The 27,069-nt window shown below is 40.9% G+C and overlaps 1 protein-coding gene across 5 annotated transcripts in view; it reads left to right on the top strand.

The window, feature by feature from the left end:
• Positions 1-27,069, top strand: part of NHSL1 (NHS like 1) — a 152,296-nt gene that overhangs the window by 70,829 nt on the left and 54,398 nt on the right. For 3 of the 5 annotated variants that reach the window (XM_061428120.1, XM_061428118.1, XM_061428122.1), the window contains exon 2: positions 15,787-15,939. In XM_061428120.1, coding sequence (XP_061284104.1) covers positions 15,787-15,939 — 153 coding nt within the window. Of the gene's footprint in view, positions 1-11,614; positions 12,351-14,056; positions 14,552-15,786; positions 15,940-27,069 lie in introns of those variants that run through there. The other 2 variants (XM_061428121.1, XM_061428119.1) reach the window with 2 other exon arrangements.

Genomic DNA, 27,069 nt, shown 5'->3' with positions numbered 1-27,069 from the left:
AAAAATGTATTTCCCTGTAAGTTATTTTTGTTATAAAAGGATTTAACTATGTTAAATTTTAATAGCCCAGAAAATATATCTTTTTTTATTAAACTTTTTATTTTGTGTAGGACTATAGCCAGTTAACAACACTATGATAGTCTTAGGTGGACAGCAAAGGGACTGACCATACATATACATGTATCCATTCTTCCCCAAACTCCCATCCAGACTGCCACATAACATGCAGCAGAGTTCCCGGTGCTATACAGTAGGTCCTTGTCAGAAAATACATCTTCATTTCCAAGTGATTGAAGATTACTCTCTAAGATGTGCGAGCCCCTTTATATACATTCAGAAAATATGTTTCAAATGACTATATTGGGAAAGGTAAAGTGTTAACTTTACAGTTGAACTAGTTGTTATATCACTCTACTCATATAATTTCCCTCCTAAAATGAGCTTTTATATACTTGATACAGGCTGAGTAAAATGAATTCGATGAATCAGGACACTCAGGTGAACGGATTAGGACTAAAAAGCATGTGGCACATAATTGGTCTAAGTATAAAGACTTAGAGTTCATGAAATTATTTGTTCTCTTTCTGCATGTCAGACATAGTTCACTTTGGAGGAAATTATCCTTCAAATAAAATGACACAGTTTTTGAAACAGGAAAGCTGTTAAGGAATGCTTCTTAAGGATGGTTAATGCTTGAATTATAACTTAAAAAATGAATTGTTGTTTAGTCATTAAGGCATGTCCGACTCTTTTGTGACCCCATGAACTATATAGCCTGCCAGGCTCCTCTGTCCATGGGATTTCCCAGGCAAGAATACTGGAGTGGGTTGCCATTTCCTTCTCCAGAGTATCTTACCCACCCAGGGATCGAACCCATGTCTCCTGTATTGGCAGGTGGATTCTTTACTTCTGAACCACCAGGGAAGCCCTAAGGAATGAATAGGAGCTTACCAAGTAGATGAGTCAGGGATCTGGCATCCCCATGGAAGAATTACAAAAGCATGGAGGGAGAAATGAGTGTGGATGGTCGGTACCCCACCCCATCAACCCTCTGCAGTGCAGGCAGCAATATGGGGTGTATTGAAATCTGGAGCACAAGATGGAGCATCCACTCAGCTGCTGGGTAGCCCTGTCATCAGGTCACTTATGTTATAAAATAAGTGGAGTGGATTGGGTTTTCTCTAGGGCTCTTTTCAGCTGTAACTCTCTCGTTGCCTGTGACATCTCCCTTTTCCAGTTTGCCCTTGCTGTATCCCTACACATCTGTGTTTCCAATCTCAGGGCCCATTCCCTTCACAAAGCTCTCCCCTGTCTGCCCCACTTTATGCCCATCATCTCAGGACAGCCTCTGGATTGTCTCATTCCCTGCATTAGAGAGCTGCATCCTCCCGTCCCCTCAGGCAGGGTTGAACTTTGAATGCTCAGTCAGCAGGGCTCCCTTTGTGTTTTAGACTTTTGATGGGGGTTCCTTTTTCCATAGCATGCTTTCTGTCTGCCTCGCCTTTCATTTGTTCAACATTTGTCACGTGAACATTGTGACACGACTAAACTAGTCACAGAGATAGCAGACGCTCCAAAATTGACTGAGCAGATGGTACCAGTGGTTTTAGGTTAAATTATTAACTAGGATCCATAGCTGAAGGCTTTAGCTTCAACACTGCAGAGAAAAGGGTATTTCCTAGCATTAGAATGAACTGGCAAAGTGGATGCCAGATCAAGTTCCTTCTAAAGAATTGATACATTGTCATCTCTCAGGGTTTCCCTTTCTACTCCCAGCCACTCCCCCAACCAGATATTGATGAGAAGAGAGATTTCCATTTGTCTTGTTTTCAGTGTGCCATATGATTCATCATTAAAGATTAATTCAGAAGCAGAAGAAAGAAAAGACTATTGTACCAATGAGGTTCTAGAATATTGGTGGTTTTTAATGCTTTTTTCGTGTGTGTGAAATAACATGATTCATGGGACAGTTAAAAAACTCTTCATGAGCATCTGCCATCAGACACATATCAGTATTTTCATTCCAGGCCAGCATCTCTACAATGTGTGTGTGCGTGTGTATGTGTGTAACAGTATTCAAATGTTAAATGTGTAAGATAACACCCAGTGCATATTCAAATTTCCCTCTTTGTCTAAAAGGGTTTTCTTTATATCTGGTTTATCCAAAACTAGCATCTGGATCATACATCTGGTTGTGATGATGTTCCTTAAAGCTCTTTAAATCTGGCACATTCTCTTTATTGTTTTATTTAATTAATTTATTGCAGAGAGGCCAGACCAGGTAAACATTCAGCCTTTTAGTCTGAGTGACGTTTTCATTTTTCCCTCTAGCTCTAGCATTTCCTGTAAACTGGAAAAATGTAACTTGTCAACAACGTTTACCTTGGATTCACCGTGGGTGATGTTTATCCTTGGTGTTGCATCGCATTGGGACCCACGTAATAGCGTTGTCCCAGGAGCACCTGCTGGATTAGGGAGATGGCAGGCTGATGTGTGTGCTGTGCAGTTGCTCTAGCAGACCTTGTGTTTGGCATCTCTTCTGTAATGGCGTATAAAACTGGCAAGTGAATCAAAGAAGAAGTTGTGCAGGTTTAAAATCTAGACTACAGGGATGAAGAGTAGTAACTGGTAAGAAAAATGCCTGATATGAAAAATAAGAGATCAGTTCTTTAGTAAACAACTGACCAACCCATCTTTCAGTTTTTAATCAATTAAATGCCAAACAGCAAGAGCCTATAGTCAGTTCAATTTGTTTTGAATAATATGAAGTATATTTTTCTGTCTGTTGTATGAAATACTTAAGGCTATCTTTTAATACCATAAATTACCATTGTATTAACAAATGAATTTAACTGTACATTTTTTTAAAAGTCCCTTGTCAAATTTCATCTACCTGAAATTCAGCTTTATCTTGGCATGCTGTATTTTATTTGACAGCCCTGTTTTTGAATTTACTCTTATTTATATATTTACTGATTGCATTCATTCATCAGCCTGTGTTATTAATTTGCTTTGCAGCTTCTAATGATTGTTATTTTCATAGATAAGAAATATGGACTGTATATAATTGCTCTCAATGTGAAAGTATTTATAAAAACATGAAGCATAAATCTCACTTCCAAAAGTTGAAATATGGGAAGCTTTGTTCCTTAATAAACAGAGGCCAGGCCTAAGTTTTCTATAAGTCTATTACTAAAGCATTATTATGAATGTTTATTAAGGAGATTGTGTTACTAGTTTATTTTTATAAATTTCTCAAGTCTCTTACTACTAAATGTGTACATTTTATCCTACAGGCCTATGGGCTTATATTGGATGTTCTTCTGCTATGATGATTTCCAATCCAGTGAGTCTGAAAGGCAGAAGAATGAATGGGTGTGTCTGTGGATTTAAACACTGTATTTTAAGTATTTTAACCATGCATAAAGATAATCAGTACACTTAAATTAACTTAGTCATGTACGGTCTTCTATTTCAGATGTCTGATTTTAAAAAAAGTGTGAAACACATCAACAGTCATTAAAAACACCATTTATAGATAAGGCTGGGCTGAAATATTTTCTATTTTCAAGAGCTAAATTCTTTTGAGACATGCTTACATTATCATTTAGAATCTGGAGCTTTGACCGGAACTCCATTACATCTGAGTTTTATTTTCCTTCCCTCCCCTCCCCACTTACAAGACCATGGTGATCTTTATTGATTATACAGTCCACTTTCAATTGATCCAGGACTCATTTTGTTTAATTCAAAATGTGTGTATATATTATGTGACATAATCATGCCTTGTTTCTGCTTATAACTCCTGTGTTTATTATTTGAAAATGTTCCCTTTTACTAAATACTTTTAAACAAAGTTTGTGAAAGTTCTGGATTCAAAATAAACACTTTTAATGCCCTAGCTTCATTTAACGCACTGAAGAGGGCCTGAAGCTTTGTGTAAATGGGGAATGGGGTAGGAGAGGGGAAGGGCTCCATGGGGATAGAGGCCTTATCCATGAGTCCTTAGACAGCTCTGCTCTTAAGCTTTTAGGTTTACATGTGCAATCTTTGGTCCTTATTAAAAAGAATAAGGGTATATTTTAAGGTTTACTACAAATGAAAGCATGAATGGTAACAGGGTCATTTATTAATAACTAAGGTCTAATTTTAAAAAATTTATACATTAAGTATATAATGGTTCCTGAAACATAGTACACACTGTTAAAGATGGGCCGCTGAGACCAAGGGTGTTGTAGAAAAACAGCCCTGGACTGGAAGAAACACAAGCTGGAATCAAGATTGTCGGGAGAAATATCAATAACCTCAGATATGCAGATGACACCACCCTTATGGCAGAAAGTGAAGAGGAACTAAAAAGCCTCTTGATGAAGGTGAAAGTGGAGAGTGAAAAAGTTGGCTTAAAGCTCAACATTCAGAAAACGAAGATCATGGCATCCGGTCCCATCACTTCATGGGAAATAGATGGGGAAACAGTGGAAACAGTGTCAGACTTTATTTTTGGGGGCTCCAAAATCACTGCAGATGGTGACGCAGCCATGAAATTAAAAGATGCTTATTCCTTGGAAGGAAAGTTATGACCAACCTAGATAGCATATTCAAAAGCAGAGACATTACTTTGCCAACAAAGTTTCGTCTAGTCAAGGCTATGGTTTTTCCTGTGGTCATGTATGGATGTGAGAGTTGGACTGTGAAGAAGGCTGAGCGCCAAAGAATTGATGCTTTTGAACTGTGGTGTTGGAGAAGACTCTTGAGAGTCCCTTGGACTGCAAGGAGATCCAACCAGTCCATTCTGAAGGAGATCAGCCCTGGGATTTCTTTGGAAGGAATGATGCTAAAGCTGAAACTCCAGTACTTTGGCCACCTCATGCGAAGAGTTGACTCATTGGAAAAGACTCTGATGCTGGGAGGGATTGGGGGCAGGAGGAGAAGGGGACGACAGAGGATGAGATGGCTGGATGGCATCACTGACTCGATGGACGTGAGTCTGAGTGAACTCCGGGTGCTGGTGATGGACAGGGAGGCCTGACGTGTTGCGATTCGTGGGGTCGCAAAGAGTCGGACACGACTGAGCGACTGATCTGATCTGATGAGGACTGGTTCTGACCTCCTCACTGCTGGCGTGATTTGCTGGACTGGGTCCCCCCTGCCTTCTCTCCCTGCCTCCAGTCAAGCCCGCTCAGGCGCTCTCTTCACCTCCACCTGTGATGTCTTTATGATTTCACATTGGCCGTACAACTTCCTCTCTTAAACTCCTTCAGTGACTCCCTAGGCCACCCACTGAATTACGCCCTCTTAGGACAAGCAAGGCCCCTCAGGGTCAGGCCCCTGCCTCTCTCTCCACCTCCTTTGCCACTCTTCTCTACATTAATTTCCCCTAAACTTACACTGAGGCCTTTGCAGTTCTCCTTGTGTCCCAGGACTGGGCTTTTCCAACAGGTCCACTCTTCACCTCTGTTCCCTAACAGTTGTTTGTCTTCTAAATGAGGTCATGAGGAGGCGTAGCCAAAGAGTGATTGCTACAGCTGATGTCAAGGGCACACTGCCTGTGTTTTCTTCTGGAAGTTTTATGGTTTCTTACATTCAGGTCTTTGATCCATTTTAAGTTGGTTTTTGTGTGTGATGAGAGAGAGCGGTCTAGTTTCATTCTTGTCATGTGGCTCTCTAGTTTTCCAAACACCATTAAATGCCCATCAGCAGATGACTGGATAAAGATCACACACACACAAGATGGAATACTACTCAGCCATACAAAAAGATGAAATCTCACCATTGGTGACAGCATGGATGAACTTTGAGGGTATCATGCTATGTGAAATAAGTCAGATGGAGAAAAACAAATACCATATAATTTCAGTCATATGTGGAATCTAAATAAACAGACCAAATAATACACAGATTCAGAGACCGGAGTAGTGATGACCAGAAGGGATGGGAGTAGGGGAGGGCAATATAGATAAAGGAGGTTGACTGTATGGTGATGGAAACTAAATTTTTGGTGGTGAGTCGTCTGAAGTTTGGACAGAAGTTTAAATATAATAGTGTACACATAAGATGTATGTAATGCTTTGTATCATTTAATTGCTTAGTTGCTCAATTGCGTCCGCCTCTTTGCAACCTTTTGGACTATAGCCTGACAGGCTCCTCTGTCCATGGAATTCCCCAGGCAAGAATACTGGAGTGGGTTGTCACTTCCTTCTCCAGAGGATCTTCCCGACCGAGGGATTGAACCTGCGCCTCCTGTGTCTCCTGCATTGCAGGTAGATTCTTTACCCACTGAGCCATTGGGAAAACCCAGGAAATGGCTGCTGCTGCTGCTGCTGCTAAGTCACTTCAGTCGTGTCCGATTCTGTGCAACCCATAGGCGGCAGCCCACCAGGCTTCCCGTCCCTGGGATTCTCCAGGCAAGAACACCGGAGTGGGCTGCCATTTCCTTCTCCAATGCATGAAAGTGAAAAGTGAAAGTGAAGTCGCTCAGTCGTGTCTGACTCTAGCGACCCCATGGACTGCAGCCTACGAGGCTCCTCTGTCCATGGGATTTTCTAGGCAAAAGTACTGGAGTGGGGTGCCATTGCCTTCTCTGAGGAAATGGCTACCATTAACTAAAAATATGTTTGAATTTGCTTGAATTCTTAAAAACTGTGACACTGTTTCCTGACCTAAAGCTTCAGATCACAACATAGGGGCTAAAGCTAAATGCAAACACAAAAAACTAGTTTTTAAAAAAAATTTTTTTAAATAAATGAGCTGTGTGCCCTTTGTCATCTTTTCAGTTAACAGCATTGTCTTATCTCTCTCCCTGTACTTATTCATGATTTTATTATTTTTATCTGTTTGGGTGTGCCGTCCCCAGTGGACTGTGACCTTCCTAAAAAAGTCAGTGCCCATGTTGGATTCACATTTAACCCAGATGCCTAACACAAGGCAGCTAATAAGTACTCAGTGTGAACTTGCTGACTGGTGGAACATAAGTGCACGTTTACAATTAAGATGTTTAGAATATGAATTACTTTTAAAAATATTCCTCTATCTCTTTGCTGGTATGTTTTACACCTACTCCTGGGAAGTAATAGAATAACTGTAGAAATGATCAGATGACTCCCTAGAAGAAAAAATTTAAATGTTGGTTAAAAGTAAGATTTCATTTCAGTGAAAGATTAAGCAGAATTGGAATTTTAGAAATAAGGATGGGAATTTTTATGTAATAGTGGTGGTAAAGAATTTCAAAAATCTGGACCAGGATAATCTGCCAGGATTATTCAAGTGATATTAGATATATTTTTCTTTGTCATATTTGACAGCATTTTTAGAGCATAATGCTTTACTCTTAAATATTTTTATTTATGGTCCCTATGTATCTTTTATATAAGATACATTAACTTGAATACATGAGCTGAAGATTTTTAGTCTTAAATATTTTTATTAGTTATGAACTCTAATAAAGACTTTTGTGTTAAGATATATTAACTTGAACATACTAACTAAAGATATCTTTAACCCAGGTCTCCCGCATTGCAGGCAGATTCTTTACCATCTGAATTACCAGGGAAGCCCAGGAATACTGGAGTGGGTAGGCCATCCCTTTTCCAGGGGATCTTCTCCACCCAGGAATCGAACTGGGGTTTCCTGCATTGCAGGTGGATTCTTTACCAGCTGAGCTACCAGGGAAGCCCCTTGCAAAATTTAGTATGTGCTAATTAGAGATGGATCAAGACACATAGAGTCTCATCTTAGCTCCAACAGCATTAGCATCTAGATCTCCGTTCTCTCATTTTAAGTGGCGTTTAAATGTACCTGTCTGGTTCATTGAAAAATTGACCATCATCCCTAATAGATATCAAAAAGTTCTTGATAAGCAGCAGATTTAAGGAAACTGGCTTAAATTAGGCATTCAGCTAGAGATAATGTGAGATTTGAGTAGAGGGTGGTTAAGATGGAGCTGGAGGGCAGACCAGTGAAAGACAGCAGATGGAAGTGAAGACTGAGGGGGCTGTTTAAAGGCAGTGGCTTCATCCAGAAGTCAGCTTCTCAGAGAATGATATATTCAGCTTTCGGGCATGTATTAAGTCTTTGGCACACAATTCCACTCTGCAGTTGTGTGCAGCCTGAGAGCAGAGTATACAGTAGATGAAGGCATGGGCATAGTTGTGCCGTCCCTGGAGAAGGCAATGGCACCCCACTCCAGCACTCTTGCCTGGAAAATCCCAGGGACGGGGAGCCTGGTAGGCTGCAGTCCATGAGGTCGCTAAGAGTCGGACACGACTGAGCAACTTCACTTTCACTTTTCACTTTCATGCATTGGAGAAGGAAATGGCAGCCCACTCCGGTGTTCTTGCCTGGAGAATCCCAGGGATGGGGGAGCCTGATGGGAGGCCGTCTATGGGGTCACACAGAGTCCGACACGACTGAAGCGACTTAGCAGCAGTAGCAGCAACTTTACTGTCAGACATTGAAATTTGAGTCTTATAATTTCACATGTCATGAGATTATGTTTTAATTTTTTAAAACCATTTATAAAGGGGGCAGCTGGCTTTGACCCAAGAGCCATAATTTGCTGACTTGACCTCACACCAGCAAAATCATTAAGGTTTTAAGGGGGAATAAATAAATAGCATGAAAGTGAAAGTGAAGTCACTCAGTTGTGTCCAACTCTTTGCGACCCCATGGACTGTAGCCTACCAGGCTCCTCCATCCATGGGATTCTCCAGGCAAGAATACTTGGGTGGGTTGCCATTTACTTCTCCAGGGGATCTTCCTGACCCAGGGATCGAACTCGGGTCTCCCACATTGCAGGCAGACACTTTACCTCTGAGCCACCAGTAGCATAGGGCAGAAATTTAACACCTAGCTCTTGGAAGCTTGTTAAGAGTTTGTCAGAATCCAAAGAAGGAGCAGTCAGATGTAGGAAAGGAAATAGTGGTCTGCAGTGTTGATGAAAAACAGCTCCACAACTGGATCACTAGTAGTATATGATTAAAAAGATAACTAGAAAGATGAGAGAGAAAAAGACCATTGGTACTGGTTAGAAGTTCATGGTGACCATGGAGAATTTTTTTTTAAATGATGGGCGATAGAATTTTAGACAGCAGGAAAGATAATGTGTGCATCAAAGCTGGAATTGATAGGTTTAGAGCAATCACTGGGGCTTCCCTGGTAGCTCAGCTGGTAGAGAATTCACCTGAAATGCAGGAGACCCTGCTTTGATTCCTGGGTTGGGAAGATCCCTTGGAGAAGGGCTAGGCTACCCACTCCAGTATTCTTGGACTTTCCTGGTGGCTCAGACAGTCAAGAATCCGCTTGCAATGTTTGAGACCTGGGTTCATTGCCTGGGTTGGGAAGATCCCCTGGAGGCAATCATGGCAACCCACTCCAGTATTCTTGCCTTGAGAAGCCCCATGGACAGAGGAGCCTGGTGGGCTGCAGTCCATGGGGTCACAAGGAGTTGGACATGACTGAGCAACTAAGCACAGCACAGCACACACAGATTGTAAAGTAAGAGATGAGAAAACCACTGGGGAAATCTTTATAATTAAAAAGCTCTTTCCAAACCCTTCTTAATATTTAACGCAATAAATACCATAGTTTATGTGTTTCCTTCCGGAAGCTCTGGACTTAGGGAGTTAAGAGGCAGCATAAAATAATGCCGAGAGGACGGTGTGCCCTGGGATGCTGGGGTGCATGCTAAGTTGCTTCAGTCGTGTCTGACTCTTTGTAACCCTATGGACTATGGCCTGCCAGGCTTTTCTGTCCATGGGATTTTCCAGGCAAGAATACCAAAGTGGGTTGCTGTTTCCTTCGCCAGGGGATCTTCCCGATCCAGGGATAGAACCCATGTCTCTTAATGTCTCCTGCATTGGCAGGTGGGTTCGTTGCTACTGGCGCCAAGTGAAATGCTGGGGTGGAACCCTGCTTTTTAACCCCCAGACTTGCCACTGATCTCTGTGTAACCAGTGGCATTATCTTTACATGACTGTGGTCGCTCGATATCAGGTTTTATTAATGAGAAAGGAGATTACTCCATGTGTGACTCTTACCAAAGTTCATTTCTTAGAGCACTTCTCTGACTAGTCCTGGTGGGTTAGAAATGTTTCACTACCAATAAACTTCTCTCCTCCCTCTTTAAAATGAGAGCCAGTTGGATTCACTGCACAGATTCTTGTTCTATTGCTATTGCCCCCTTCAAGTTTTTACTCAAGTCTCACCTTTCCAATGAGCTCTATCCTGACTCTATTTAATATTACAACCTGGCCACACCCTCCTCCTCTCAAACCCCTTTTATCCTATGCAACTTTTTCTTTTGTCCATTCCACTCACCACATTCTAACATACCATATAATTGTGGTTTATGGTCAGGTAATGTCAGCTCCAAGAGGGATCTCAAATGAATGGCACTTCGTACATGCTCAGTAGTTGTCTTTGAACGAGTAAATCAGAGTTCCAGTGCCACTGTTGCGTACGTGAAAGGCCATGTGCTGTTTGTAGTTGGACGTCCAGATGGGGATGTTCAACCTCAGAAATTCGTGGACTGTGGATAAGGAGTGCTTCTGGTTAGAACCCACTACTGCCTGTTTTGAGTATAGTGAGCTAAGAGGCAGCTCTTGCTTATAAATGTGTTATCCTAAGGGAACTTTGCACACTTTTCAAGCAGTTATATAATTTAACTTACACTCTCAGTCTTTTCTCATTTGCCATCTGGCCATGTAATTATTTTAAAATAAAGCAGTGTATAGGTGAAAGAACACAAGTTGGAAATCCGTGATAATAGGTATGGTGGTAGGATAATATGTGTGTTTTGGGTTTTGTTTACTTCAATTTTGTTGTATAAAAAATAAGATTGTGTGTCTGTTGAGGGGGATGATTTGAGGAGGAATCATTCCAAAGTTTTCCCTAGAGGGAGCCCCTTATATAAATTTTATTCTTTGACTAAAAGCTTTTGTTATAAACTAAATGTTTTGAATTAGTGGGTTATTACATTTTTCCATTCAGTTGTAAGTCTGGCCCAAAGCTATGAAATAAGAGGTTGTCTAACATGTTTCAAAAACTATTTTGCCATGAAGTGAAGTTGGGGAGAGCTTTGAGGCGCATTCTTTTCCTTTGTCCCCTATCATAATATTGTTTGATTTGTATTCTTTTCCTTTTTGTTCCTGTCTCTTTACCCCGAAGTGTATTTTTCTAGTGCCTGCTTGTACCACATTTCTGATTCTTCTCTGTTTATATTTACCCAGTTCTCTGTGGCCAATTGCACACGAGAAAAGAACTGCAACTTAGTATAGTACATTCACGTTGAAGAGAAAAACTCAGATAATTTTTGTTAGAAATTGTTCCTCTTCTCTCCCATTGGGGAGGTGTTTGGTGTGGAATTTTAAAAACCTGGTGCTTAGGCTAGGTTTTTAAAATTTAAAATACAGATTTAAATGATTAGGCTACTTTATCATCTGTTTTCTTCTTTGGAGTGGGAAAAGTTAAGAGTTTGGGGGCCGGGGGTGGTGAGAGTTGTGGCAGCTAGATGCAGACGAGATCACCCTTTGGAACAATGACTGCTTTTCTCCGTCACTGGCAAGAAAAAAAAAACAAAAAACTGGGTGTACTAATTTGCAACTAAAATACAACCAAGTCATCATTTACAGCTCCCTGGAGATTGTATTATAAAGTTTTACTGCTTGCAAACCTTCCTTTAGTGTGGGAGGCAGAGCCTGGGGGCGTGGTTGGGGAAACAATAGTTTGGCTCTTTCTCCCCCCTGAATCGGTTCAAATGCCTGACTTAACTAGGGAGTCAAAGAATCAACAGACTTGCCGTAAGACTTGTCGGCTCCAGTAAAAAGATCTGGATGTTCTTAGTGGCCCAGTGAAAGTGGGGAACACCTTTGCTTCACCTTGACTTCCACAAAGTAAACTCTCTACTGTTTTTGTGGACTCCAGAGAGGAGGCACTTCAGATCAGTTGGAGAGGAAACTGACTCACTGAGCACCGAGGCAGAAAGACAGATGTGGCTCTCATGCAAATAAGAACCGCGATTGGCTTTCTCTTTCTGTATACGTTGTCACTGGTGACTCTCGGCCTTAAAGATTAGGTTTCAGTGGGAGCTTTTCAGGTTCAAGGACTGTTAATGGTTTGTAACTGCCTGACAATAAGTTCAACCTCAAAGTTACATCAGTCCAGGCAGATGTCTGAGGATTCGAGACCAGAGGGAAAAAGTTGGAATCTGGAGCAGAAGAATGCTGATTACCACCTGTTTGCTGGACTGAGCTTTTAAAGGATTCAAATTGTTTAATCCTACGTAGATGTCCTGGAAATGGTGGTCTTTATTAATACAAAGATCAAGTCTTTGATTAAACTTTTTAAGAAGAAAAGTAAGTAGTTTCTTTTCTCTGCACTATATGTGAGTAAGTGTGTGTGTTTTATGTACAACTTCATCCTTTTGAGTGATGAAATTAAGAGTGTAAAACAGCATAATTGGTGTTTGTTAAACTCCTTTCTATACCAAGTTCAAATACCTCAGACTTTTATAACTCTAGGGCAGAATTATGTGACTTTTTCTTTTTAAAAGCATGACTTACTTGTTTATGGTTGGGATTTTAGGTGAATTCACTTCTATTAGGATTCTCAAAAAAAAAAATAATAATCCTTTGAAGAAGGGGGAACAAAGCCCTTGTATTTACTTTATGTCTGCCTTGATGTACGGTGTATGATGTTTCAATTCTTTGGCTAAATACGAGGAGCCTCTGAGTGATGCATCACATATTTTTGGTGGGGATGATCCTCTGAAAGTCTCCTACACTCTGTTAGTTATTTAAGAGCTCAAGGACAGCCTCTGTCTAGACTGATCAGTCATTGTAAAGCACACAACTTCTGTGATGTGGCTTCATTATGTACTTACAGTTGGTTTCAATTTCTATAAATCCAGATGCCTCTTCATTCTTTGGAAAGTATAAATTTTATTTATAAACAGTTTTGTTTTTACATAGTTGTTTATTTTATTTTAGTTTTGGGGCCATGGGTTTAAACTGGATAAATGTAGGTAGGAGCATTGGTAAGAGAAACTGGAGAAAGCAAATGAACAGCCCTCGGGGTTCATTTCTACAGCTCCCCTCATCATAGATTGTCTTTGGATGGACTGATTAAAATCTACCCTGGCAAGAGTGAGATACACCCGGGAGAGACAACTGTTCTTTCTTAGGAGCCAGCTGGTAGTCGCACGGTGGGGCTGAGTGTGCAATCACACGGACACTATCACTTGGATTTGATTTGTAATTGGCGAGTAGGAAGAGTTTCCGTTTTCATTGTTTTCCAACTCTGAAGTATGATCATTCAGTCTTCGAAATCAGTGGGCATCAGCACAAAACATTATAATTAACTGGCTACTCTTTGGAGGACACACGGCAAGCTCCATCCTGTGCAAGATTCTCAGATCATAACTAAGAACTAAGTCAGGGCTCTTTGGATTTTATAGATTACGACTGTAGTTCTATGTACCATGTAAAACATTTGTTCCACAGATATGTGAAATGCCAAGTGCCTAATTTACATGCTGCTGCTGCTGCTGCTAAGTCGCTTCAGTCATGTCCGACTCTGTGCGACCCCATAGACGGCAGCCCACGAGGCTCCCCCGTCCCTGAGATTCTCCAGGCAAGAACACTGGAGTGGGTTGACATTGCCTTCTCCAGTGCATGAAAGTGAAAAGTGAAAGCGAAGTCGCTGAGTCTTGTCCAACTCTTAGCGACTCCATGGACTGCGTGCAGCCCACCAGGCTCCTCCATCCATGGGATTTTCCAGGCAAGAGTACTGGAGTGGGGTGCCATTGCCTTCTCCGAATTTACATGCAGCTTTTAGTAAACATTAAAAGCAGAAAGTACACAGGACGTTTCTGTTTTTAACTTGATGTCTAGTTCTCAATGTTTATTTTTCCATTTGGCAGTTTGTAGAGAAAGTGGGATGATTTTTTAAAAAATTTGTCCAGTTTTATTGACGTATAATTGACATACAGTACTGTATCCACTTATGGTGTATAGCATAATGATTTGACTAGCAGACATCATGAAATGATTCTCACAGTAAGTGTAGTGAACATTCATAGTCTCATACAGATACAAAAGAAAAAGAAAATGTTTTCTTTGTGGTGAGAATTCTTAGGACATACTATCTTGTTGTTCAGTTGCTAAGTCATATCCGACTCTTTGTGACCTCATGGACTGCAGCACACCAGGCTCCTCTGTCCTTCACTATCCCTGGAGTTTGTTCACATTCTTATCCATTGAGTTGGTGATGCTAGCTAACCATCTCATCCTGTCTTAGCAACTTTTATATATAACCCAACAGTGTTAATTGTGTTCATAATGTTGTATATTACATACGTAGTACTAATTTATCTTATCACTGGAGAGAGTGGGATGATTTAGAAAGTGAATTATTTAAAGGTGGGCTTGTGGAATTCACTACCTGTAGTGAGTGCTGACCTCACTCTGGTCTGTGGGGTGACTCATGTTCCCAGAGGCACTGAGAAAGGCCAAGTTCCTCTTCATTGATGGTTCTAAAAGTCAGGGACTCCCTTCAGGTAATTGCACTAATCTTGCCACAACCATTCTTTTCATGAGTTATTTCATAAGCTGTGACTTTCCATATATTAGCTCATTTGATCTGTATAATGGTTTTAATAGCTGTGCTGTTAGGTACATTGAGTTAATTTTAAACATGTTCACACAGAAAGGTTCAATAGTTCATGTGTGCCTGTTCATTTTATTTTATGAATCTACTTTATGGTCTCATTTCCAGGGACGTATTATGTTGTAGAAACGTGTATGCCCAGTGTATCCTCTGTGGCATAGGTCAGAGAGGGGAAGATTCCCCCCAACTCACAGTTGTCATATCTGCTGGTTTACAGGTGTTAGACTTGTCACCTTCAGTAAACACCTCAACACAAAGTCCTTCTCAAACTTCTCTGGTCTCTCCAATGCTGGCTTACAGCAATGGCTATATAAAAAATATTTTAAAAAATTGTTGTTGAATTTGTATGATGTTGTCAGTTTCATGTTGGGATCCATCGGTAGCCCTTCTTGGGTTGTGTTGTCAGGAAAAATCAAATAGACAAAGCAATCTTAAGCCCTAAAATGTAAAAGGAAAATTATCATAGAGATTTAACCTACCATTTCTTCCTCTGATGTCCTCAGTCTCTTTTGTGTTGGAAAAATTGAATTGAATTGGATTGTGTTGGGAAAAATCAATTGCATTGGAGTTTCTAAAAACATTTGAATATGAACATATTCCATGAAAGCAGGAAGTGCAGAGAAAATTTTTCAGCACGAATGGATTTCTAATTGAACTATGCTATTTAAATGTATTACATTGAATGTTTATGCTTAGTTTTTAAAATTTTAAATGAGTTTATAACAGTGGTGTTTTAAAATAATGCTTTAGAGGGGAAGGAATTGGTGCCAGGTTCTTAGTAGAAAAGTTGTTTTCTGTCTTGCAATCTAACATTTATAATGTAGTGACATAGTATAGTTGATTAATAGATTTTGTTATGATGGAGTGAAGCAGGAGGTCTTTATTGATTTTGTTAATCATTTTCTAACTTTGGAGTAAAAGGAGGGCCTAAAAAGATGGGAAGCAATTAACTAAACAAACACAAAACACAGTGGAAAGACCCCTGGGGTCTAAGATTGAATCTTATTCAGAATTTGTTCCATTTCTCCCTTGCTGGTCCTTACCTGTGAGTGTTTTAGGTACCCAGAACTCATCTTGATGTAACACAGTTACTTTAAAACCTGAATATATTCTCTCTTTCTACAGCTGTTTCCAACCTAGATGAGGAGAGTCGATGGACGGTCCACTACACTGCTCCATGGCACCAGCAGGAGAATGTGTTCCTCCCCACCACAAGACCCCCCTGCGTGGAGGACCTGCACCGCCAAGCCAAGCTCAACCTCAAATCAGTACTGAGGGGTAAGATGAAACCCGCCAAGCTTGATGTTCTTGCATTCTTGGCTGTTAGAAATGAAAACATAGATTCGGTTGCTATTTGTAAAAGACTACTTAAAATGAACTTATACTATGCTGTGTCTTTGTAAGTTATCATAAATACAGCTTAATACATGCTAAGTATGATCTGGTGTCTATAGAAAGCTGCCTATTTACAGATAGGCAAATGTATCCTCAAAGAGGCTTTTCTGGGTTAGAACCCTTTCAGTTCAGTTCAGTCGCTCAGTTGAGTCCGACTGTTTGCAACGCCATGAACTGCAGCATGCCAGGCCTCCCTGTCCATCACCAACTCCCGGAGTTTACCCAAGCTCATGTCCACTAAGTCGGTGATGCCATCCAACCATCTCATCCTCTGTTGTCCCTTTCTCCTCCTGCCGTCAACCTTTCCCAGCATCAGGGTCTTTTCAAATGAGTCAGCCCTTCGCATCAGGTGGCCGAAGTATTGGAGTTTCAGCTTCAACATCAGTCCTTCCAATGATCACCCAGGACTGATCTCCTTTAGGATGGACTGGTTGGAGCTCCTTGCAGTCCAAGGGACTCTCAAGAGTCTTCTTCAACACCACAGTTCAAAAGCATCAATTCTTCGGTGCTCAGCTTTCTTTATAGTCCAACTCTCACATCCATACACGACCACAGGAAAAACCATAGCCTTGACTAGGTGGACCTTTGTTGACCAAGTAATGTCTCTGCTTTTTAATATGCTGTCTGGGTTGGTCAAAACTTTCCTTCTGAGGAGTAAGTGCCTTTTAATTTCATGGCTGCAGTCACCATCTGCAGTGATTTTGGAGCCTAGAAAAATAAAGTCTGACACTGTTTCCACTGTTTCCCCATCTGTTTGCCATGAAGTGATGGGACCAGGTGCCATGATCTTAGTTTTCTGAATGTTGAGCTTTAAGCCAACTTTTTCACTCTCCTCTTTCACTTTCATCAAGAGGCTCTTTAGTTCTTCTTCACTTTCTGCCATAAGGGTGGTGTCATCTGCATATCTGAGGTTATTGATATTTCTCCCAGCAATCTTGATTCTAGCTTGTGCTTCCTCCAGCATTTCTTATGATGTACTCTGCATGTAAGTTAAATAACCAGGGTGACAATATACAGCCTTGACGTGCTCCTTTTCCTATTTGGAACCAGTCCGTTGTTCCATGTCCAGTTCTAACTGTTGCTTCCTGACCTGCATACAGGTTTCTCAAGAGGCAGGTCAGGTGGTCTGGTATTCCCATCTCTTTCAGAATTTTCCACAGTTTATTGTGATCCACACAGTCAAAGGTTTTGGCATAGTCAATAAAGCAGAAATAGATGTTTTTCTAGAACTCTCTTGCTTTTTCAATGATCCAGCAGATGTTGGCAATTTGACGTCTGGTTCCCCTGCCTTGTCTAAAACCAGCTTGAACATCTGGAAGTTCATGGTTCACGTATTGCTGAAGCCTGGCTTGGAGAATTTTGAGCATTACTTTACTAGCATGTGAGATGAGTGCAATCGTGTGGTAGTTTGAGCATTCTTTGGCATTGCCTTTCTTTGGGATTGGAATGAAAACTGACCTTTTCCGGTCCTGTAGGCACTGCTGAGTTTTCCAAATTTGCTGGCATACTGAGTGCAACCACCAGTACTCAAATAAACCCCTGCCGATACGGGAAATTTTGCCAAATTTTGCCACTGCTTTTTTAAGACCATAGTTTAAATATTCAGAGCAAATTGTTAAAGTTAGTACTTTGTCATGGTCTGTTCAGTTAATTCAAGTTGGGTGGAAAGGAGACCTAAATACATACTTTGAGGGCATGCAGAGTGGTTTGATTTACCAGAATTTGGGCTCACCCCAGCAGTACTCCTTCTAGTCCAGGTGGGCAGAGTGCACTGTGGCTGGTAGGAAATCCAAGAAGAGTAGACACTTGTATCTAGTTTAAAATTCTCATTTTTACCTCAACTTGGTGATGTTAAGAAAAGTGTATACACGGCAAAGAGGACGAAGTGATAAAGAGGGGAAGAAGAAGTGATTTTTAAAGAAGAAGTGATTTTTAAGATTCAGTTTTTCAGCCACTAAGTCATGTCTAAGTCTTTGCAACCCCATAGACTGTATGTAGCATGCCAGGCTCCTCTGTCCTTCACTGTCTCCCAGAGTTTGCTGAAATTCATGTCCATTGGATTGGTAATGCTGTCTGACCATCTCATTCTCTGTCACCGCCTTCTCCTTTTGCCTTCAATGTTTCCCAGCATCAGGGTCTTTTCCAATGAGTCAGCTTTTCGCATCAGGTGGCCAAAATATTGGAGCTTCAGCATCAGTCCTTACAATGAATAGTCAGGGTTGATTTCCTTTAGGATTGACTGGTTTGACCTCCATGTAGTCCGAGGGATGCTCAGGAGTCTTCTCCAACACCACAGTTTGAAAGTATCAATTCAGATTTAGAGACTTTCCCTTAAAACAAAGAACCAACATTCTTATTCTCCTGGATGCTGTTTCTGCCAGTTTTCTCCTACCATGTGCTGTTTGGGGTCTAATTATACTAAAAATAATATTTGTTGCTTATGTGCAATTTAATTTAACTGGACATATCCTGTATTTATCTAATTGTGAAAGACTTATATCTGGAGAAATACTGTTACTGATTGAAGGAAACCCCAGCTTGAGGATCCCTCTTATTTTTGTTATAGTTTTCACTTATGTATCAGTCATTAATTAATTCTTTTATTAATGTGCTCTGATTATTAGCTAACAGTTAACACTCAACTGTATATGAAGTACTGTTGTAAACTATTGCACATTGTATCTCATTTAATCCTCACAGTAATCCTACTACAAACCATTACTGTGCCAAGTTTTACAGATGAAAACATGGAGACACAGAGTTTAGAAATGTGCTTGAGATCTCAGACTTAGCGATAGATCCAAGATTTAAACTTGGACCATCTCAGGCTGCAGAGCCCACATTCTTAACTGCTGCCTTTAACAACCATTTGTTGGAAATCTATTATTCTAGCAAAATGCAGAATACACCAGCAGGATCTCAGCTGTTGATAAATTTATACTTATATCTGGAGAACAAATCACAATGTGAAAAATACTTGAGAGGTGCCAAAAACTGCTGTATTGCAGTTAAAGAAAGCAGAACACCTCTGCTTAGAGAAAGAATAGCTGTCAGTAGAGTCACAATAGATGTGATATTCTGAACAGAACTGTACAAACATTTTTAATCATAGCCCTGTTTTTTCTTCCTTTTATCTTGTATAATGCTTTGATTATCTCATATGTATCTTACAGGTTTATGTATTTTATCATGTATCTTATAATGTTGGCATTGCACTGTCTAGAAAAGAGGACATTACTGGGCTCCATTTTACATTTAGCCTGAGTAACCCCTTATATGGGCTTCTCAAATGGGACTAGTGGTAAAGAACCTGCCTGCAGGAGATGCAAGTGATGCGGGTTCGATCCCCAGGTCAGGAAGATCTCCTGGAGGAGGGCATGGCAACCCACTCCAATATTCTTGCCTAGAGAATCCCATGGACAGAGGAGCCTGGCGGCCTACAGTCTATAGTGTCACAAAGAATCGAACACCACTGAAGCAACTCAGCACACAAGCTACATATTTAGTGACTACAAGCCTAGGTGAAAAGAATCATGTGCGTTGGGCTCTTCTGTGTGGCCTTAGAGATGTACTTTGGCTGTGTTGCCTTCATGATGTGCCTAAATCCAACCAGAATTTCTTCTCGATCCCTTCAGTTCCTAGTGATTTGTCTTTAGGAACTTTTGACAAAGTACTTCTTTACCTGGAGTTTACGTTCATACACCGAAGAATTAATAAGAATATTAAATGGCACAGTTCCCAGGACAAACCCCGGAGGCAGTGCCATTGTTAACATTTCTTTTGTTGCTCTGAAGACCAAGCCCTGCCTGGTCTGGCTTGTAGAAAATACCTTCAGGAAGGTATGTGTGAGTTTGAATATTCAGGCCCAGTGGTTTTTTGATCACTTTCCAGGAAATTGTGCTTCATGACCTCTTTCGTGTATTTTCAAGCACCTAATCAGAGCTTCTCTTTTCTGCCCTTAGGACACTGTATATCTATGTATAGATTTTTCTAACTTCATTTTCTTTTGAACTGTTCAGTAGATACCTATGAAATATCATCATCCACATTTTGCCTACACTTAGATTTTATTTTGAAAAGGTAAATTCTATAGTGATTGCTTAAGTGCCCTAAAGTGGTTCATCGAAGGGATCTACTATTAATAAGATTAATAAGTTTGGAAAATCCTTAGAGCCCAACTTTTAAAGTCTGGATTTAAATGAGCCTTAAGGGATTTTAGATAATTGATAACTTGAAGCACAGTGGTTGAGAGAGATGAAACGAGAAAGAATATCTGAGTGCTTTTGTTTCTCATTTATTTACTTTTAATCACATGTACTTTCACATACCACTTCCCCGACATCATGTTAGCAACCTGTAATAAACATAACATGAATGCAAAGTATTTGTTATATCATTATCAGTGAAGGTTAAAAAGAAAAAATCCAGTCCCTGAATATATGGTACTATTAAAGTATGATGTTATGTAAGATTATTAGTCTAAGATAACTTAACCTCAGCATTCTTTGATTAAAAATATAGAAAGGTAAGTCAGTATTCACAATGAGTAATCTGTTTTGTTCCTTCTATTCTTACTGTGACCTTGTTCACAGTTTTAAAAAAGGAGTACTATCCTTTGAGGGCTTCCCTGGTGGCTTAGTGGTAAAGAATCCACCTGCCAAGCAGGAGATACAGGCTTGATCCCTAGGTCAGGAAGATCCTCTAGAGAAGGAAATGGCAACCCACTCCAGTATTTTTGCCTGGAGAATCCCATGTACAGAGGAAGCTGTTCATGGGATCACAAAGAGTCAGGCATGACTGAACGATTAAACAACAAGAAATTAATAAGTAAGTGTTGTAAATATTGGCTTATGTTAAAATAATGCGGAAATGCTTAATGGTCAGTAGACCAGTAGACCACAGGTTTACCGAAAATGTTTTTATGAAAAAGCTAAGCTTGCGTTAGTACCTAAAGGGTAGATGTAGATACTACTTGTGTATTTTAAGGATCAATTTTGTGCTGTGCCAAGAGTTTTTAAATGAATGGACAAAAGGTCGTGGGTCCCCAGCTTTAAAGAGCTGAGGTGCTTGCCGTCTGGTGTCAAGACTGAAATGAACAAACAGTAGAGTAATGGAAACGTATGGAGTACACTGGGTATGTAGAGGAGAGTTCGATCCACCAGAAAAGCCTTGGGAGACCCCACTCTCCCATTCCCCCGTTGAAGAGAGGATGGGCTTTTATAGTGTCAAATGGCATGTGAAGTGCCTAGAGGAGGTAGCTTCCATTCTGGCCCAACTAATGCAGGCAGATCTTTTGTGTTTGTTCTTAGGGACCAGTCTCTGGAGAATTTGATAGAATTTAGTGGCCATGCTCTTGGATCAAATGATTTTATATTTTAATTGATGTATTTAGTTACTGGAGACTTAGGTAGTGATTTATTGCTAACAATAACACAAAAATGTACCAAGATTTTAAGAGTATTTTGATATTAGGCCCAACTGGACATCTGGCTAGTTATGAATAATAAATTTTATTGAATAGTAAATTTCACTAAATTTTCAGAAGAATTCTACTCTTTACATCTCCATGGTTGTTTAAACCCTTCATAAACTTCATCAGAGTTAGCTGTGATAATGAATAACCTCTATCTAACTAAATGTTTAACTGGATAGTTTTAGCTTTTATTGAAAAGGCCACAATTCAGTGGGAAAGGGGGAATTGAGGGATGGGGTAGGCTTGCTTGGACTCAATGAAAGTTTTAGATTTTATTTCTTTATAACCTGTGAGCCTCATTTGGCAATTATACGATTATTAAAGGTTGTAATGAAAAAATGTTACTTCAAGCCCTCATCCCCTAAAAGCTCAACTTGGGAGAGAGATGAACATACTTTCTCAGTGTGCTTAGCAGGCAGTTTGGTTCCTGCATCTGTGTAACTCCTGCCTGAATTAGTTCACAGAGTGTCTGTTGTTGACATCAGAAATGTCTAGTCACAGCTCTCTTTCCTGAAAAACCACACGTTAGCAGGTCAGCATGCTCTGTGGCTCCAGAATTAGAAGTGTGAGCACAGGGAGGAATGTTGGATCTGGCTTGTGTTAATTCAGAGTCAGAAGGTTATATTTATTATATCTGGAGACATAGGAATTGAGGATATACATTGTGAAGAAATGACTACTTATACCAAGTAATTTAAAGCAATAGAATGTGCGTGCGTGTGTGTACAAACCAACCTGTTTGACATTAAATAGCGGTATACCTTTTTCAAAATTATGGACACAGTTTCTAAGTTGTTCTAGCCAGGTTTCTCTGACAGTTCCTGACACACAGACTTTATCTTTATCTGAAGGTCACTGCGTAACCTTTCATTGTCAGGAAGCCATCAACTAGTTCCATGTAGACTTGGACAAGTGAGTCTGTTCTGGGAAAGGCTGTGGGGGCCTCTCTAGATTTGATGAGGGGGCTTGATGGTGACATCTGTGTGCGTTGGGCACATGGGTCCATGGGTTTTGGCTGTAGAGTCCCTTCTTGGGATCCTGTGGCATTCTTCACAGGACTTCCTGGAAGACACGTGTCTAACCCTTGGTAATGTGAAGTGAAGTGAAAGCTGCTCAGTCATGTCTGATTCTCTGCAACCCATGGACTGTAGCCTGCCAGCCTCTTCTGTCCATGGAATTCTCCAGGCAGGAATACTGGAATGGGTTGCCATTTCTTTCTCCAGGGATCTTCCTGACCCAGGGATTGAACCTGGGTCTCCTGCATTGCAGGCAGATAGATTCTTTACCATCTGAGCCACTAAGGAATCCTATGGTGCTATTATTTTGGTCAAAAATAGAGCATGATCTGACTGCCAGAAACCTCTTGTTGTTCTTGCTTTCTAATAGGAAAAGGCCAGGTTTCATGAAAAGTACATGGATGATGTTTAGGTTCACGTCCTGCCTCTGTTGTATACTAGGAATATATTGTTTGAGTTTAATTTTGAGTGTGTCTCTTTAAGATTTTGAACTTGTTTTTTATCTGTAAGATAAAGATCCCAATACCTATTTTCATGGGAATAAGACCAACTTATTTATAGTATCTCAAAGTACCTGTCCCTCAATGTGGAAGCAGAAGGTGTTTGTGGAGGAGTGTCTTTTATATAAGTGCAGTGGGATACAGATAGAACTTTCAGTCCTCTTTCCCAGATGCTGTCATGATTTAGCTGACACTCTCCCTCCCAGCCATTATACTCCAGAGATAGACACTGGGGAGGAGGGAGAGAGGAAGAGAACAAAAGACAGATATCATCAGATGACAGTGACGCTCACAGACACGTTCACTTCATCCACATGAGCAAGACGCCTTTTCCTCCACGCCCCATCAGTCTCTGAAAGATACCCAGGATGCTAGAGCAGAAGGCCCCTCCCTGGTCCTCTGGTTAATCCCCTCTGCATTTGAATCCCATTTCTTTTAGGGGTTTCCCTGATAGCTCAGTTGGTAAAGAATCCACTGGCAATGCAGGACACCCTGCTTCAATTCCTGGGTCAGGAAGATCCACTGGAGAAGGGATAGGCTACCCACTCCAGTATTCTTGGGTTTCCCTGTGGCTCAGCTGGTAAAGAATCTGCCTGCAATGTGGGAGACCTGGGTTCGATCCCTGGGTTGAGCAGATCCCTGGGAAAGGGAACTGCTACCCACTCCAGTATTCTTGCCTGGAGAATCCCATGGACTGTATAGTCTATGGGGTCACAAAGAGTTGGACATGACCCAGTGACTTTCACTTTATTTTGTATATGATAAACCAGGATTTATGGAAGTTAAGGGATTAATTGATAGCTCCTTTACAGTTTATAGATAACTCTGCCAAGAACTCCAAGTCAGGTTTCTCACCCAGCCCATGCTGGCCTGTTTTGATCTCAGATCCCAAGGGCCTATCTCTGATGCTTCTTTAGCTGCCCTCAACTTCCGAAAAGGTCATTGGGACGGAGTTCACTTTGCAAATCAGAGCCTCAAGGCAGATTTAGTTTCTTCAGCCAATTAATTTAAGAAATGCAAAATAGACTAAAGTTGGTGACTTCCCTGTTGCACCTGCAAACTTCTCTTCACTCATTCTTGATTTCATTAAAATTCAAACATGTTTAAGGGAAATAAAGGAAGCTTCATCATTAGACATTGTATGTAATGAACATCAGTAATCATTGTTTCATCCTAATAGGCTTTGGTGCTTATTTTAGGGTTATAATAAGTCATTAGTACTTTAGAAGGAATGATGCTAAAGCTGAAACTTCAGTACTTTGGCCACCTCATGCAAAGAGTTGACTCATTGGAAAAGACTCTGATACTGGGAGGGATTGGGCGCAGGAGGAGAAGGGGACAACAGAGGATGAGATGGCTGGATGGCATCACTGACTCGATGGATGTGAGTCTGAGTGAACTCTGGGAGTGGGTGATGGACAGGGAGGCCTGGCGTGCTGCAATTCATGGGGTCGCAAAGAGTCGGACACGACTGAGCGACTGAACTGAACTGAACTTAAAAAACATGGTAATAAGACTCAGGTTATAAAAGGGACAAAGGAAAGAAAGATAAGGGATTAGAAATACTAAATATACCAATGTTATAAGTAAGAAACATTAAATTACACTCACTCATATAGAATTTTAACTTGTTTTCTAGTTTAAACAAAAATAGGCATAGAGTGGAGAGCGTGGGGGTGGAGTGGCTCTCTATTGTGGGAAACACTGCACAGAAGTAGGATGTGCAATTGTCTCATCTTCCCTGAACCACAGCGGCCTTGCCATCTTTTGCTGTTATCACCTGTTCCGAAAAATGAGATAGGCAGCCAGAATTGTGATTCTAGTGCTGCCTATAGCCTGGAAGATGTTGGAAAATCGTATCCCATTTTTGTACTTGGCTTCTCCCTCAGGAAAAGAACTTTTTTTTAGTCTCTAAGTTCCCTTCTAAGCTCCAAAATTCTGATTGGCCTCTCAGTACTTAACTGCTTAAGGGTGATATGTATGGGGTTTTTTGACACAAAAGTAGAATTCACAGCTAAATGCAAGCCCTGAGTTGTCTAGAATCTAAGTTTGTGTTGACACAAAAACTGCTAAGTGCATCCAGCAAATGAGGTGCTGGGCTGGAAGCTGCAGCAGAGTCAGAGATGAATCGACATGGCTGCTTTCCTAGTTTACACCCAGTCAGAGATAAGTGTATGAATAGCTCTCTGACAAGGTTGATAATGGTATCATTGAGCCCGCACCCTTGTCGCTGGGTGTTGTCTTTAAAACACAAATCTGATCATGCCTCTCACTAAAAATTCTTTACCAGCTTCCCACCTTTGGCAGAATAAAACATAACCTCTGTGGCACCTGAGAACCTTCCTGATCTTCCCCATTTGTCCAGCCTCACCTACCAGATGACCCTTTCTCCCCTGTGCTGCTGTGTTCCTCCTCCCAAAGTCTTCACTTTGTGCCTCACACATAAGGATAAAGTCCTTCCGTTGGAAAGCTGGCTTGTGTTGCCCTTTCTGTCTGTCCACACATGTCTCAATCCACTTCCTCTCCCTTCTGAACCACAACCGCTCACACCTGGCCAACTCCTGTTGCCCTTGTGAGGATCAGCTGGTGGCTGCCTGGGTTCCCATAGCACTTTCCTGGACTCCTCAGGGCAGACCCAGACATCCCTTCCCCACTTTTCCACACATGCCCACAGAACCTTACACCCCTCCGATCAACTGCTAGTAATTGTGTTCACATGTTTATCGCCCACCTGTCAGCAAGACCCTTGGGAGCAGGACCTTTTCTTGTCATTTGTGTGACCCCAGCGCTTGGTACTGTAAATACTGTTGTGTCTGTGGAGGTCCTGGAATAGTCATCTCAAACTCATGAGGAAGATCAGTCGTAGCTGGGGAACAACTGGTGAGAATGTGGGAGCGAGGAGACTGGAGACGAGAGATACAGAGAGAGCAGTGGTGAAGGTTGAGCCTGGGAGGCTCTTATTTTAGGGGCTTGGGAAGAAGTTGGGAAAAGAGTAACTGCGGAAGAAGACAGCAAATCAGGATGGGGCCTTGGTCGTGGTCCTCAGGGACAGGCAGAGTTGGAAGAAAGGCTACTGAATTGGTCAGGAGGTGGCCATTGGTGACTGTCAAAAGAGTGGTTTCCAGGGGGTCTGTGGATTTAAGAAGCCAGGTGTCATGAGATAATTATTTTAATAAGCAGAAAAATAATAATATAAGTAAGTTTTTTAAAGAAATAAAATAAATGATGTTGCCAAGGCAAAGAGTATTTTGAGGTAGTCGCAGGCTAAAAGTAGTACTATTACTTGTTTTAAAAACTAGAGCCAGTTAAAACATGCTTTTAGACAAAAGAGCCCACAGGAGGACGAAAGGTTGCAAATATTATAAAGAGAGCATATTGTATTTTGTTTTATTATATTATATTATAAAGGGATCATATTCCCTCAGTAGTCAGAAGGCAGTGAACGGGCACAGGCAGAGGTCAGGTTTTGACTTCCAACTCCCAGACAGAAAACTGGAGAAAGCATGTTTTGAGATGGGGCAAAAAAACATTGACGTTATTTATTAGAGTCTTGATAGAAATGTGGCCCCCACTGTGTGGCCAGTTCCTTGGTGAGAAGGATGACTTCATTGGAGCTGACTGGTTCAGTGCTTGTGAATGTAATTAGTTTGACTTTTCAAAGCCAAATGGTAATGTTATTAAAGACTTTTTTTTTTTTTTTGGTAATGTTTAGTATTTTATTGTACTTCCTTTGGAATTTTTGTCCTTAGGGAAAGTTGCGCAACATGATGAAACAATGGATTAAATTCCCTATTGAGAAAAATGAAGTGCAAGACAAAAATAAAAAATTAAGAGAATGGAATGATACACAAAGGAGTGGCTTAACCTCTCTTGTTGGATTCAGTGGCACACAAAATTTTTTATAATACTAACTCTGGGTATGGTAACCCTGAACGGGTAGTTAACCTGTGTGAGGGAAGTCAGATGCAAGAACAAAGGAAAAAGGAACAATCTGTGCTTTTTCAGTGGGTAAAGAGACCTGTCG

This window comes from Bos javanicus, chromosome 9 (genome assembly GCF_032452875.1).
Source record: "Bos javanicus breed banteng chromosome 9, ARS-OSU_banteng_1.0, whole genome shotgun sequence".
Taxonomy (NCBI): domain Eukaryota; kingdom Metazoa; phylum Chordata; class Mammalia; order Artiodactyla; family Bovidae; genus Bos; species Bos javanicus.
Note: the sequence above shows the minus strand (reverse complement) of the source record. Positions and strands in the feature narration are given on the sequence as shown.